At 40.9% G+C, this 15,530-nt stretch overlaps 1 protein-coding gene across 2 annotated transcripts in view; it reads right to left on the bottom strand.

The window, feature by feature from the left end:
* pou2f2a (POU class 2 homeobox 2a) overlaps positions 1–15,143 on the bottom strand; it is a 56,817-nt gene extending 41,674 nt beyond the window's left edge. For both annotated transcript variants that reach the window (XM_055048141.1, XM_055048143.1), the window contains exon 1: positions 14,756–15,143. In XM_055048141.1, coding sequence (XP_054904116.1) covers positions 14,756–14,855 — 100 coding nt within the window. In that variant the 5' untranslated portion in view covers positions 14,856–15,143. The remainder of the gene's footprint in view (positions 1–14,755) is intronic.
* Between the last annotated feature and the right edge of the window lie 387 nt (positions 15,144–15,530).

Genomic DNA, 15,530 nt, shown 5'->3' with positions numbered 1-15,530 from the left:
CTGGGGATCCGAAGACGATGAAAACAGATAGAGGTTGCGACTCAAACAACCGCCGGTATTCACACCACAAGTGATGCAAACAGTCACCTGGGTCAAGGCCATCGACAGGCTCCACAAACATATGCATATAAATGCCCTGCTCTCCTCACTTTGCCCTTTTCCAGTTCTAAATCTGCTTACAGTTGTCCATCTGATAGCAGCATTTATCTACCTCCAACACTCACGCACACACACTAAAAAAAGCCCCGTCTTCCCACCCATCATCTCCAACCTTTTCTTTTTCCTCCATATCTCCCTCGCCTGGCCTCTCTCTTCTGCTCTGTGTATTGATTTTGCTATAAGCGATGTCCCGGTTGCGACAGGTTAGCGCAGACAGACAAAGGCAGACTTCATCAACCAGTGTTAAACACAGGAGCCATGTCCTCAATAATCACTCCATCACACAAAAGACGACAAGACACAGAAGTAGAGGAAGGGAACAGCGGAGAGGACGGTGCTGATGACGAGCAGTGACGACTGGGGGACGTTTTCAAGGTTGTCTTTTTGTTTTGTTTAATTTGAAGAAAACAGCTTAGAAATCTAAGAAGTAAGACTTGCATACTTCTTTTTTGTATGAAAAACAAGAACATTAATCAGAAGTCCTGCCAATGTTAGCCCAGATTATTTTCAAAAACAAAATTTTAAAAATGCAAAGAAAAAAGGCTTTGGTGAAAAGAAACTGGTGATATATATATAAAAAACTTATCAAAGAGGATGTTTTTCTACACATGTGAACTGGATATATGGAGAATATGACTTAGAAGTCCATTTAGCCCATTCCTAATCTTTAATTTTTATGCTAGGAAGCACAAAAACTTAGTAATTCTATGTCAGCTATTCTACACGAGTATTACTTTGTCCAGATTCTGTTTCCATTAAACTTTAATTATAAGTTGAAGATGTTGATGACTCAGGGAAAAGGATAACAATTTTTATAAAACATAAGTTAAATTCTTCTTTAGGACAATCTCTTGCTTAGCCAGAGTTTCCAAGAATCAGGAGCTTATTTCTCTAAATTTATATTTGTCTAATGTTGACCTGCTGGTGTGTTGCAGGCATTGAAGCATAACAAAGTGCAATATTTGTCAAATTATAATTATAAAACATTTACACCATTTTTGAAAATGTAAGGATGCATCTACGAAATTTTTGCATCTACAAAATCTTTCTCATAAAAAGCACACAAACGTGTCCCATCAGTAGGAGTGATAACACTGATATTAATGTTAAAATAAAAAGATTATGGACAAAATTAGCCAGTCATTATTGAGAAAGGTACAAATAATTTTAACATATTTTTTTAATGAAATGAAAATAAACAGATAAACTATTTTCTCACAGCATATAGTTTCTATACATTATGTTTTATCTTTTGAAAATTACTTTTCCTTTTCAGTCAGAGGCTCTGTATGAATACTGCTTGATGACTTAGCTGTAGCTATTTCATCTATGGCTCTAAGACATTTAAACTAAAGATATATGTTTTTATTCTGATTAAAAATGTATTATAACTACAATAGAAATGCCAAAACAACAACCATAACTTAACTAGCCTGACAGTGTTGTGATGTGACTAAGCAATGAAACTGATTTTAAAATGCAATAAAGCATATGAATCCACAAGACAGATTTATTTAATACAGTGAGAATTATTTCAAGATTTATTAACACCTCTGCTACTTGGTCACTTGGCAGTTTACTTGTTCAAGTGAGAAAAATTGAGAAAATATTGCAAATGTGACAACATATTAGCAGCTTGTATTCCAATTTAATTGAGTAGTAAAGTTTGCAGGCTCAACTGGTAGTTGGGGTCACAAGTCGCTTCCTTCCTCTGTTATTTTGAGGTTGGAAAGCTGGACAGTTTGTGAGTTTTGCTTTTGGTTCCAATCTCATTACAGGAGTGAGTAGATGTGAACTTTGCTGATCTTTTCAAAACACTCTGAGTCATCTGTCTCCGTGTGTGCATGGGTGCATATGTATTTGTGTGTGTGTGGGTGTGTGTGTGTGTGTGTGTGTGTGTGTGTGTGTGTGTGTGTGTGTGGGTGTGTGTGTGTGTGTGTGTGTATGCAGGGACCGTTTTCATCTCCTCTTAATCTCTTGCTCTTAATTCACAGAGTACATTGAGCCGCCTAATAGGATGTGACTGCTGCAGCGCTAGCCGCAGCTAGCCGCTAATGAGACGGCCGCCACAGCCGGAGAATCAAAGCGCCTCATCAGCACTTCTAATTACTCTAAACCTCGTTAGCCGGCTGGAAAGCCAACATCTGCTCTCAGTGAGCAGCTAAAGCAAAAATGTAACATCAACATGACGTAGCGGAGCAGGAAAACAAAGACCGAGCTGGTGCCACAAGCCGGAGTTTTGAAATCTAAATCTGGTTTATAGTCAAGTTCTTACATTTGTCTCAGAGTTTTACACGAGAAAAAAGACGACTCCAGCTGTTCAGTGGTGGCAAACACCCACAAATTAGGGCTGGTTGGTTTAACTGCGAAAAGTAATTAGTGGTCAAGATGTGGCGTCCATCACGTGATCTTTCAACGAAACACTGGTTCAAATTTAACCTCAAAAATACTTCATTTCTCCCAAAAGGAAATTAAATGTTGTGACGCATTAATTCAAATTCTTCAGAGTTATTATAAATAGTGATGGCCGTTGTCAGAAAGGATGTAGCAGTCAGTATTACAGTGAATTTGAAGAATCCTCTGACAGAAGACACTTTCTGAACATTTGTTGCTCTGAGTCGTGTTCAGATGAAGTCGATGATGTTAAAACCTCAACAGTTCAAAACTGGATATTGAAATCAGGAAGTTCAACGTGTTAATTACAGAGGCATAATTGTAATTACTATTTTTTCATATAAGCTCCTACAAAAGGGCATCAGATTCAATCCTGAATGTGTCCTCAGGGGTTTATGTGATTTTATCTTTATTTTTAAGGTTATTTTTCTTATTTATTTTCTCTTATTTATTCATTTTTGTTAAAACTGTTGTTATGACTCAGATCAGTAAGCATCTGGCAGTGAGTGGGGGAAGACGGGGTATAGGGTTGGCAATAGTAATTGTGAAAGGATTTGAAGTTTTTGGGAAACTTTGAGGTCAGAATGTGACGTTTTACAATGTTAGTGCTACAATAATAAAAACTGTGTTGGAAACAAAAAAGAAATAACAAAATATGAAGAACAGACAAGACAGATCAATATAAACACATAGAAAAAAAGTCTAAACCTCTGTGCAAAAGACTGTGAAGTGCAAACTCTGGGTGCATTTTGTAACTATTAATAAATTACTATTTAAACTCTATTTAGCATGAACTGTGTTCTTATCTGCTGCTGCTGATTTTTCCTGTGCTGTTTGTTCCACGGTGAGGTCCTGAGGGTGCTAATGCTGCCCATCTCTGAAGCAGCAGGTGTGTGGACAGCAGGTTTCCATGTTGCTCTGTCAGTTTGCCCACTCGCCCCCTCTCTGCCTCTGATCAAAGCGCATCCTTTCAAACTCGCCCCCCACTCACATCGCCTCCTCCTGCCCCCCATCCTCCTTCTGTTGCTCCTCTCTTCCACCTCCACCTTCCTCCTCCTCCTCTTCGCATCATAATTTGACTGATGATTACACTTGTCACTCATGGCAGCATGTGGCCAATTAGGAGGATGGGGTGAAGGGGAGGGAAGGGACAAGCAGGTTGCAACGTGGGGGAGGGAGATTTTAGGCCCATCACTGCTTCTTCCATTTAGCTGGCCTTTTTAGCTCTCAGCTACAGCGGAAACCAATATTAATTCCTGTTCAGTCTTCCGTACGGGATTCAAGAAACAAAGCGGAGAAATGCACTTTCTGTCTTTTTCCACGCTTTGGCCTTGTCTCACACTCTCTTGGCCACTTCAGCATGTGCCCATGTTCCAAGGTAATCACAGACTCATTTAAAGTCACTTTTGCACACTACCTCTGACTGGTGGTTAAGAGTGTGGCGGCAGACTAGGCTTTTATGGGCCTTAATGTGTCCTAGAGACACTTTGGCAACAAGGCTGCTGTCCCCCACCCCCTCCACTCCCAAGAAGATGTGAGGACAGCGTGAGGGAGAGAGGGCCAGGACACGCAAGGCCAACTTAACCAGGCTGAAAACCGGGGAACGAAACAGGATGAAAGGAGGGAGAGGGACAAAATAGACAGAACATGAATACGTCAAAAGAGAGGGGAGAGAGGGGTCACTTAGTCACTCCCCCGGTACCCCCGCTCTGTGCCTCCTACCTCATCCCCCCTTGTTTTTCTTTTTTTTTACAAGCAGACAAAGGGACAGAGGGGTGCAACCCTTGTCCAGAGGAGGGAAGGGTTTGTGCCTCCCTCTAACATCCTAAGATGCCTCCCCTCTTTTCCACACTTGCTAATATTTCCGGACAACCAGTTAACATCACAAGCGTATTAAGATGGTGGGCAAAGTGTAACATTTTTATTCAGACAGCATCTAGATTTTAAGTTATGGGTCGGTTAAATAAAAATCTGAAAAATTTGGCTTGAATATATAATTAGTAACCAGAATATTCAGATATGAAGATTCTAAAAAGTTATGTTTGCAAACCATGCAAGAAGATGCTTTGATTACCCTGAAAACATTACTGTCACTTGAAAACACAGTGGTGGCAGAATCATAATGTGGGAATACGTTTCTTCAGAAGAGACAGAGAAGCTTGTCATTACGTAAACACAAAGCAATCCTGGAAGAAAAACTGGTTAAAAAGACAAGATTTTAATATGTTTCTTTGACTTTTCACACCGGAGAGGCTCCGCACACAACAAAAACAAATCATAGATATAATAGACACAAGCAGATTTCACTCACAAATGTTTCAGCTGCCAGAAAAAAAGTCTCACAAAACCTCTTGAAACAAAACAGTAGCTTAGAGTAAGCAAACAAGCCTGATGAGGAAGAAGCAAACGCGATAGTTTGTGGATTATTTTTTAAAAGAGAAACAATAACTCAAAAATAAAAGGTGTTAGTTGAAGAAGTGAGAGTGAGAGTGAGCAGGAATATCTCCTAAGATTAATTATTATTATGTATTTTGGAGTCCCCTCCACCTTTCTGTCGCTTCACTTTCTGACTGTTCAAAAGGCTGCGTCCTCGTTTTCCCACTGGGAACAACTCACACTCCCAAATATCAGACCAAGACAATCCGACATGTTCAGTTTCTCCGATTTGAGGTCGTAGCGGTCCAGACATTCTTCTGAGCAAACCAGATCACTCCTAAGACATCACACAGAGCAGGAATATCTCCTAAGATTATCTTGAAAACCATCACGACAATCGGAGCGACCTTTAGACTTGAAGAAGACGAAGATCGGGACGAAAATCGGCATAGAAATCAACCAGGCTTTAGAGGTTGAAAAAGACTTGAGGCTAGACCAGAGGTTCACCTTCAAACAGAAAAATTACCCACAAGCCAGAGCGACACTGGCATGAAACCATATTCATGTGTTAGAATGGCCCAGTCAAAGTCTGAACCCCAACTCCAACAGAGTCAAAACTTGAAACCAAATTTTCTCAGAGGCTCAGTATGTTTGGCTCCATTTTCTTCCAAATTTATTCCAGCTCTGCACTATCACACTAACTTCTAATAAAACACATTGAAGTTTTATTAGACGTTAAAGGCCGACGAAGTTTGCAGTTGTAAAGTTACACAATTTAAAAAAGTTAAAGAATGTGAATATTTTTGCAAGGCAACAAAAACTGTTATATGGCTTAAAAACTAGCAGATAATTGCTAAAGACTGTCACATTTTTGCAGCTGCTGTAAAAAAAAGTTTTTGAAGAAAGACAGGAGTGAGAGAAACTGCACAAGGGAGGGAAATGAGAAGCAGGAGAGGTGGTGAAGTACAACAGATTAATTTCAGAACAGAATGCTCCTGCTGAGAGAAGGACAGAGAGCAGGAAGGATAGAGGGGATCAGGAGCGGGGAAAACGCTGAGAAGAAAAAGGAGAGAACGGAGATTAAACATGCATTCAGCTCTCTCTAAGGGCTGCAGTGCTTTTCTTTTCTTTCTTTTTTTTAAGGGAGTGGGGGGGGGGTCTCTGCTGCCTGTGAATGTGTGTGAATGCGTTTGCAGTGATGTGATATGCTTCTGGAAGACACGTTCACCGTTGGTTTGAAAACCCCAAACGCTGAGCACACTCTCATCCACCCGTTACATGCATGTCTGAAGGACATACGATGGAACCCCGGAGGTTAATAGGACCTCTTCATTACCATAAATCTTATCAGCTAAATGAAATGGACGAGAAAGGGCTCTGATTTAGGCCTCCTGCTCCGCTGGGCTAAAAGGGAGACACCCAATCAAACCCCTGGGTTTTATTGGTCTTTTTTATTATCTAAATGTACTGGCACATGAGCCTGGTGGCAGAGGTGACAGCCTGTAGCAATCAACAACAAAAGAAGACAACGGTCGGTGGAAACACAATTGGTAGTCTATAAATCAGTCATCTCTTCAGATGTTGCACAATGTGCATGAAAAATATGCATGAAATTTAGCTCTTATGTATGAGTGAGAGGAGGAAAGTAGTACACACAACTCCAATCCAATGTAAAAAAGGGGAAACAGAAAATGCATTTAGCTTCAGTTTAGTTTAGTTCAGTTCAGTTTAGTTTAGTTCAGTTCAGTTTAGTTTAGTTCAGTTCAGTTTAGTTCAGTTTAGTTTAAGTTAGTTTAGATTCATATTTAGCTCCATCAATGCTGACATTACTCTTACAGTGATCCACACATCATGAATTACATCACTAAAACAGTTTTTAGAAACTAAATAAAAACAAAACAAGTCAACATGGCAGAAAGCATGTATATATATATATATATATATATATATATATATATATAAACTAACTAACTATAATGTATATAAAAATGCATTTCTGTTTAATAGCATGCCTAGTAAGGTGAAAATGTGTATTTTGGCTAAATGATATATTTTGAAATGACATCCCAGGTGTTCAGCGCAAGTAGTGAGTAGTTTAATCTACCTTTAAGAGAAAGTCACCCCAACATGTCACACAGTCTTCTAACACTTCTAGAGTAATGACGACAAAACACAATGCAAGCTGCTCTATTTTGAATCATTTCAGTTCCACATTATGAAAATGAAATTTCATATTATGCATGGAGTTTGGCCCCAACCTCCCAGGGAGGACATTAGGAGTAAACTGTGTGGAAATGAATTCCTTAATAAGTTAATAAAGTATTAGAAACAGCCTGATCCGAGTCATACTGTGACTTCCTAATAGTTTGAGGTTTGTGATTGGCAGCCTGTTGAGACGTCCACTCAATCCCTGATAACAGAGCTTCTACCTCTGACCAAGCATCCAAACGCAGCCGGAGAGAGACTCTCTAAGAGACAGAGTGAGAAAGAGAGAGAGATAGAGAGAGAATGAGAGAGAGGAGGACAGAGAGATAGGAGGAATGGGAGCAAGAACCAGAGAAAAGAGTATAAATCAATATCAAGAATGGAGTCAGGAGGTTTGTATGTGTTTAGTCCTGCTGATGTGTTGATTAACTGCTCTGCACACACCTCACCACACACCACACACTCTTCTTCCATCCTGGTGTGTATGTGTGTGTTCTTCAGCTGATTAAGGTCTCGGGGTGTGATTAAGTGGCCCGCTCCTCCAGCTCCTGGTTGGGGCTACCGTTGGGCTTTATTTCACCAGACACACACCAACCAACACCACAAAATGCATCTGCAGCAATTCAGTTAACAAATTCAGAGCTAATCAGGCTGTAGATGCAACTCATCGAGGTCGGCGAGTGATATTTTTTTAATGACGTCCAGCTGCGTACACTTCAAAGTGTCTTTGTGGAGGTATGGACATTTAAAGCATGGCTGTAAAGGTCACTTTCCCCTCGCACTGCAAACATCTTCACATCCCTTATTTAATTTATTTTTTTAGTAAAGTAAAAATATGAAAATACGTTGCTTGTCTCTCTCCATTGCCAAACCAAATCTTAATATTTTTTGATATATTCTTTCCTGCAAAGTTAGGCAAGTTTGGTCAGAATTATAATTTGTGAACATCAGTTTTAAAGTTTTCCCATAGATTTCTAATCTGGACTTTGACTGGACCATTCAGAAACATGAATATCCTTTAAATTGATGTAGCTCTGGCTGTATGTTTAGTGTTGTTGTCCTGTAGAACGGAGAACCTCCACCTGTCAAGTCTTTCACTGCCTCTGACAAGTTTTCTTCCAGGATTAATTTATATTATCTTCCCATCAACTATTACCAGCTTTCAGGATGAAAAAGCCCTTACCACATCATCATGCTGCTACCACCGTGTTGTGTAGCAATAGAGAGAGAGCCTCATATTGAACTTTGAAGCAGCAATCCAGAGTTTGATTCCAAACTTTGGGACTTTTGCTCCATTTTCTCTCTTCTTTCTCATTGAAATTCTGAATACTGCAAATAAGAGCCACAAAAACCTTTTAAGAAAATGTACAACTTAAGACTGCTCATTTTCTTTACATTTACTTTGTTTTAATTTTGCACACAAAACTCTGATAAAATAAACTGAAGTTTGTAGTTGTAACATGACAAAAATGCACATTAAGATGCTCCTTATATGTCTGCATCTTGATCCCTGTGGTTCTTAAGGGAAATTCAATTCTACTAATGCTGCTAATGAGCATTAATACTATATTAGTGTCAACCACCAAACACACAATTTCCTAGAATTTTGTACATATGTATTTACAGCCCTACTGCTGCATGTGCACAGCTGTGCACATCCAATAAGAGGTGAACAGTTAATAGGATTAACTGTGCTCCAACACAAATAAGACATCTTTACTAATGGTGTCATTATATACAGTCTCAGACTGTGGATTAATCCAGAACCACATAACAGGTTTAACTCCCAGTGAGTATTTTAGGAGCATGAAGTCGCTGTAATTAGAGCGGGTATGATTACAAGCTCGTATTGCCATACGCCGATTTTAAAATTAAATCCAATCCCGACTTCCACGGCTAAGTCATTCCACATCAGCTAAACATAAACCACCCCGCCTCCGGCGTTCTTTGGGTCTTGTCACATTGTCAAACTAATATAGACCAACTGATAGCCCATTAGCTGCTGAAGCATCCTGACATAAGTGTGCTACATTCAGGACTCTGCGGCTGCCTCATAAACTGCAATCTAATTCTACTACCACAGGGAGAGCAGAGCGGAGCGGAGGGAGTGAGAGGGATTCAGGTTGTGACAGAGAGCAGAGAGTGGGAAAGAAATGTGAAAAGAAGAGGAGAGGGAGGGAGAGAGAGAGAGCCACAGAAGAGGAGAGAGGTAGCTTAATGCAATAAAGCATGTAGTATTGACATCTTTCTCGTGTCTATTGATTCCCCATTATGTTGCTAACAAACCCAGGTTGACATTTTGTCATTTGCAATCATGTTAACACTGCGACTTGCACGCTCCCCCTCCACAAGCCAATCTATACCTGCACACACCAGTTTGCACACGTGTTCATACTTGTGCACATTTATTCCCTCTTCATTAAACACACACACACAAAGTAGATACATGCATGACCTTACATCATGTTCCAAGTCAATAAACAAAGGAACAAAAGACATGAGCAAAGGAAGGAGTTGCACCAATCAACCAACCAGAGATTTGAATTTATTAGTTATCATTGATTAGCTCTTATTGGTGGAAAAATGGGGAATGCATTTAGACTAAGAGATCCAATCATTAAAAAGGACACTTTTTCAGTTTTGATACAGAAAGAAGACATTTATTTGGAATTTTAGTTATTTTGTGCCTTTTATATGTTATTGCCCTTAAATAAAAAGAGAAAGCCCAAATCAAGCAGAAATCAGCATCAGTGTGTAAAAGCCTGACTGCTGCCTCTCTTGAATTACGGCAAAATAATCTTATATGAGTAAAAATATGACCTCAGTTTGGATGCAACGTCCCAAAGGAGCCAGAGTTTGGATTTGGAAAGCCTAGAGAAATATGGCTCAAAAGAATTTCAAAGTATTAAAAGACTGAGGCAAATTTCTGCATAACAAAAGGTGGAGCTCAGACTTCTACAGCACAAATGTGATGAGTGTAAATGGAAATGTGGTGATTTCATATCAGCATTTATGGCTTTCAGAAAAAAAGAAACAACTATAAAACCCCAGAAATTTGTATCACTCAGGAAAATCCTGATCGATACTGGACTCAGGTCACATTTTTAATTCGTCATTCGAATGAAAACCTTGCAGGAGCTGCACAGCAAAAATGTCTCTAAATGTCACTAAATGATAAAAGCAGAAAAAGAAATATAGCAAAAAAGAAAAAACAGCATTTTAAATCTGAAATTTGAAACCCATTTGTAAGTGTAAGCGCTTGCATGCGTGAAAGAGGGTCAGTCTTGTAGGAAACAGTGGCTAATGGTGTGTGACAGAGAGTGCATAGTGAAGATGAACTGAATCTATGAGTGTGTGAGGAAAAAGGCAGTTTTTGGCCCCATCATATCATATCCCAGCAAGCCCAGCACCGTGCGGGAAACTCACCGGTTTCTCCTCTATGTCCCATTAAACTTTCATACGCCGGTTAATGCTGATGGCTCTACAAACCACTTTACTACTTACACACAGGTAGTTCACACAGCAATGCCACTGACCTGTGCCTTTCACAGACACGGTGCCATTAAAAATAGAACAAAACCTGGATGGGTTACAGCAGCTCACCATCCAGGTGGAAAAGGGTCTAACACGCTTGTTTTATGCTACTGCATGTGATGGCTTGTCTGTTTCATGACCATGTGTGTGTGGGGGTGTTTGCGTGTGTGTGTGTGAGCCCCCACAGGGGTTGTGCATGAGTGCTCGAGGCCTGTTGTAACATAAAAGAGAATGAACACACAGGGGGGCAGAGCAGGGTCAGGTGGGGCTGAGTCTAACACTGCCGCTGTGACCTCTGACCCGGCACAAAGCTCTGACACAAAGGAGTCAAGTAGCTGCCACCAGTCAAAGAGACAAGTTAACCGAGAGCTCAAATCAAAAGCCCACAGACTACACGGGAAATTTGTAGGCCTTGCAAAAGTGTTTCCATCCTCCTGAACTTTTCCACACTTTGTGACGTCACATTCACAAACTTTCAAGTATTTCACTGAGATTTGATGTAGGAGACAAGCACATCATTTTGCAGTGGAAGGAAAGTGAAGCACAGTTATGTTTTATGAATAAAAATCAAATATGTGTGGCCTACGTTAGTATTTAGCCATTTTGAATCAGCACTTTGTCCTTTAATGCAGAAACAGCTCCGGAGTTTGTTGCTACCTCCTTGAACTGAAGTTTGTTAAAACTCTTTGTCTTTGCAAAGAGCTCACAGAGTGTCTGCAAACATCAATTTTCCACATCTTTCCAAGCCTTTACAGAACGGCTGGATTCCTATTGAGATTAAATTACACACATTTTGTCTCTATTTACCAACAAGTTGACTTCTGAAGCCAGCAGGTTTCACTTCTTTAGGGAGTATCAGAGTAAAAGCGGCTGAATCCGTATCCTTGACACACTTTTGACATTTTTTACTAATAAAAATCACATATATCTCATTTTCCTTCCACTTTTCTACAAATTGTTTTTGGCCAAACACATTAAAGTCTGTGGTAGTAACATGACAAGATATGAGAAAGTTGGTGGCAAAAATACATTTACAGCGCAAAAGCTGTGAACCCTTAAAGCTCAAATGTTAAACAGATTTAAAATGTCAGTTTTGTTGGTTTCAGTATTAATTTGTTGCCAAACATCCTTCCCTCCATCTTGTTTCCTCGTGTTCCCAGTCTCGTTTCACTCTGGGGTTTGTGAATCGACCCAGCACCCTTGCAGCAACAAACCCTGCATTTTTCAAGAAGGACATTGCGCCGTTCTGCTTTATCTAAACAGAATAAAATCAGCATAGCATTGTGAATCACTGTCATCCCCCTCGTCCAAGGAGCCCAGCTGCCGGCGCAAACTTCCCCATCCGTTTGTCTGCTTATTCAGATGCAAGGCCACGGCCCAGGACGCTGCAACATAATGGCTCATCTGTGGTTTATCCTCACCTCTCCAGCTCAAACTGAGTTTTCCTCACCTTCCTCATTTTTCACTCTGTCATCTCACTCACTTTCACGTGATTCTCTCCTTTCTCTGTCTCTCTTTCCACACTTTTATTTTGTATATCATTCTGACATTTGCCATTTTTCAACACTTGGAGAGCAAAAACTCCTCCCCGCGGGTCCGTTTGCCTCACCCTCCTTCCAACATCTGTCCCTTCCCCTCTTTGTGTATGTCTCTGGAGAAACGGCAGGTAACAGGTCATTCTCGTCCCTGCAGCCTGTTTTTCTCTCTTCATCTCCATCACTTGTCCTTTGTCTTGGTTGCAGTGAGAGGTGAAACTGGCTGTTTCCAAAATCAAATGAGTCAAAACAGATTTCTAAAAGCGATACTAGGAATTTGGTACGGCTTGTTTTGGTTGTCCCATTAAAGAGATAGTTCAATACTTTTTTTCCCCACATTAGCTGAGAAAAAAAAATCTTCCTCTTCAGCATCTGGGTCCAAGTAGTCTGGATTTATGGGGCATCGCCTCGATAAAGCGGAAATATTCATTTTTGGGTTCCCAGCACCAAACAAAACAAGAACATCGCCCTGAAACCAGAATTGTGACTAGTGAAGCTGGAAGTTCAGCATCCAAGATGGCTGCCATGCATAAAAATGTCCTAAAAGTTGCATCTATTTAATATATAATTTATATTTACAATATGTACTGCGACACCTCTATTTGTGATTTGAAACGTAATACGTAATAATGTATTGCTTATTCTATGTTGCATGACTTTGTATTTTTGTGTTTATGATGTAAAGCACTTTGCTGCTGAAATGTGCAATACAAATAAAATTTGATTGATTGATTGATTTGAATGCATGAAATGGAAAGAATTGTTGTCATTCATGCCAAAACCAATTACAAATCACCCTGGATTACCACCTGCAGCAACACATATGTGGTTCCCTACATTATACTTAATGAAAGCGTAGAATAGCACATTGAAGGTAAAATAGCCTACTAGTCTTTTAGCAGAACCTCAATTCCAAAATTTTGAACTTTCCCCTCTAAAAGCTCATTTAAATCAGTGCACAAAGGCAGCCTGCGTCTTAATAATTTAAAATATCATTAAAGAGTTTTCAAAAAGTGAAGTTCGAGATTGATGACACACAGGAATATATTTCTACCTTTTGTTGCTGTTTACATCTTACCACTAATGGCAATCACAAATTAATTGACCATCTTTTTCTACAATCATTTTTCCTTCCACTTAACTTTCCATGAACATGCTAGGATACAGAGCTCTGTGAACATTTAGCTTTTTCTCTTTTTAGCAGCAGCGTTTTGTGGAGCGCTCTCCTTGTGGAGAGGCGCCGTTTTCTGTAAACCAAAATCATCCAAATGAATACAACACACTGTGTAGTCAACTTTAGCTTCACTTTTAAAATAAACTAATTAGCCTAAATAAAACTTTTCATAGTATAATTTAAGTTTTATGCAGCTGCATAAAACTTGTGCATTTGTGCAACTATGCAGGTTCAAAGTTTGCTTATGCCTCAGTCCATCTTCACAAGTTATGGAGATCTGCTACTAGAACACTTTGCTGAACTATTTTGCTTTTTATTCGTCCACAAACGAGACAGAAACAGGAAGCTGTTGCATGCCTAGAAATCAGACCAGGCTGGACTGCGCTCTGAATCCTCTGACAGCAGCACTTATACACTGGGGCCGGTCTGGATGCTCCCAACATGCGTCCCTTTTCTTCCACATGAGCGCAGATAAAACACAGACAGCGCCACTGCTTCATCCCCCCTCCTCTCCTCCTCATCTTCCTCTCCTCTTCCTCCCTGACTCCACACTCCCTCCGCTCCCCACCGCGCAGTAGCCAAGCCATGGGACTGAAAGAGACGCAGTCAGTCACTCCAAGTGGAGATTTTTTGCCAAGATGGAAGCATTCATGCGCCTCAATAAACAATGATAAATACTAGTCCGTGGTTCCAGATTATGTTTGTGAATGAAGCTCATGCACACAATTTAAAAAAAAATAAACAAAGGAATAAAAGGGTGTAATTCTATTCTCCTTCAGCATGGTTGCACTTCTCCGTACACCTTGCTCTCTCCTTCTGTCTCCCCCTCTCACTTCTTCCACCGGCCCCGGAATCGATCTCCGCAGGATCGATAAGTTGGCATGAATATTCCCTGCCTGCCGAGAGTCTAGTTGGGGAGAGTCGGAGGCTGAGGCTCAGGCGCAGGCAGCGGAGGAGAGGGGAAGGACCGGGAGCGGAGGCTGGAGAGCCAAAGACCCGGAGAAAGGAGCACAGAGGCGGAGAGGAAATAAAACATCACACGCAGGGGGTGGATGGAGTAAAGGCGCATCGGACTGGACAGCGAATACGAGGATATATATCTCTATTTTTTTTTTTATCTTAATGCACGGATAAATTAATTCCGATTCAAACAAAAGGCGCACAGGAATCTGGTTAGAAAAAAAGAGGAGACCGGGGGAAGTGAGTGTGTAAAGTGGGTGTGTGTGCGCCGACAGCTCTTCCAGCTCTGCAAGCGCATCGGGGCGGGTCTGCGAGGCTGGCCGACATGGAGGAGGTGTAGCACGAGGAGGATAAGGAGGGAAGATAAAAACGATACAGTAAAAAAATAAATACAAATAATTAAAAAAAAATGTCTTACCGGAGTTGGAGCGGAGAGCCAGAGGGGACTTGAGACGCCAGGCGCTGAGGTCAGGGGCAGTTCTCTGAAAGACGAACGGCACCGGCAAGGGAACAAACATGATCTTCTTCTTCCTCCTGCTTCTCGTTTGGATGCAAATAATCTGACACAAGCTGGGTGACAAGCTCTGTCCTCCTCTGATGCTTCTGGCTCTTCTCTGGCAGACAGCTTTGGGGGGATATTTGGTTTGTGGCGCTCACAACATTCGCGGTTAGATGTGTGCACATGTAGCCTCGGCTGCGCACTTTTTTATGTACACGTGTGATGCATTAGAGTTTTGGTGTAGCCTAAACGTGCATAGAGCATTTATATATAGAGATATATATTTATATAGACGCAGTGTGGTCCCTTGAGTAACTAACACGCAGACGGGGAGCAGCGGAGCTCGACTTCTGCAGCTACGTGAAAAGTTCCCTTAGAATTAAAGCTTAGAATAAAAGCTGATGCACCTGCGCCTTTCTTCCACTACCTTTGCTCTGCTAAAGCTTTCTCCTTGAGTAAACATAGAGGCCCCCGGAGCTTATTTTACCCTCTCATTCCTCAGCAGGTCCTGTAGGTGTGAAGAAGGCATGAGAACAGTCGCTGAGCCTATTCCTGTGGCGTCGCCGCTTTGGTATTCGCTTTGGCAGCTTAGAACGACACCGTCGGAGATAACACAAAGACAGGACAAGAAAAGACACGCAGAGTTGTTAAGATGTATGCATTTTGTGGGGCTATTGTATATATTTGGTCTTTA

The sequence above is a fragment of the Poeciliopsis prolifica genome, unplaced genomic scaffold (genome assembly GCF_027474105.1).
Source record: "Poeciliopsis prolifica strain line A6 unplaced genomic scaffold, Auburn_PproV2 SCAFFOLD026, whole genome shotgun sequence".
NCBI lineage: Eukaryota > Metazoa > Chordata > Actinopteri > Cyprinodontiformes > Poeciliidae > Poeciliopsis > Poeciliopsis prolifica.
The sequence above is the reverse complement of the archived record's forward strand: the minus strand, read 5'-3'. Positions and strand labels throughout refer to the sequence as shown.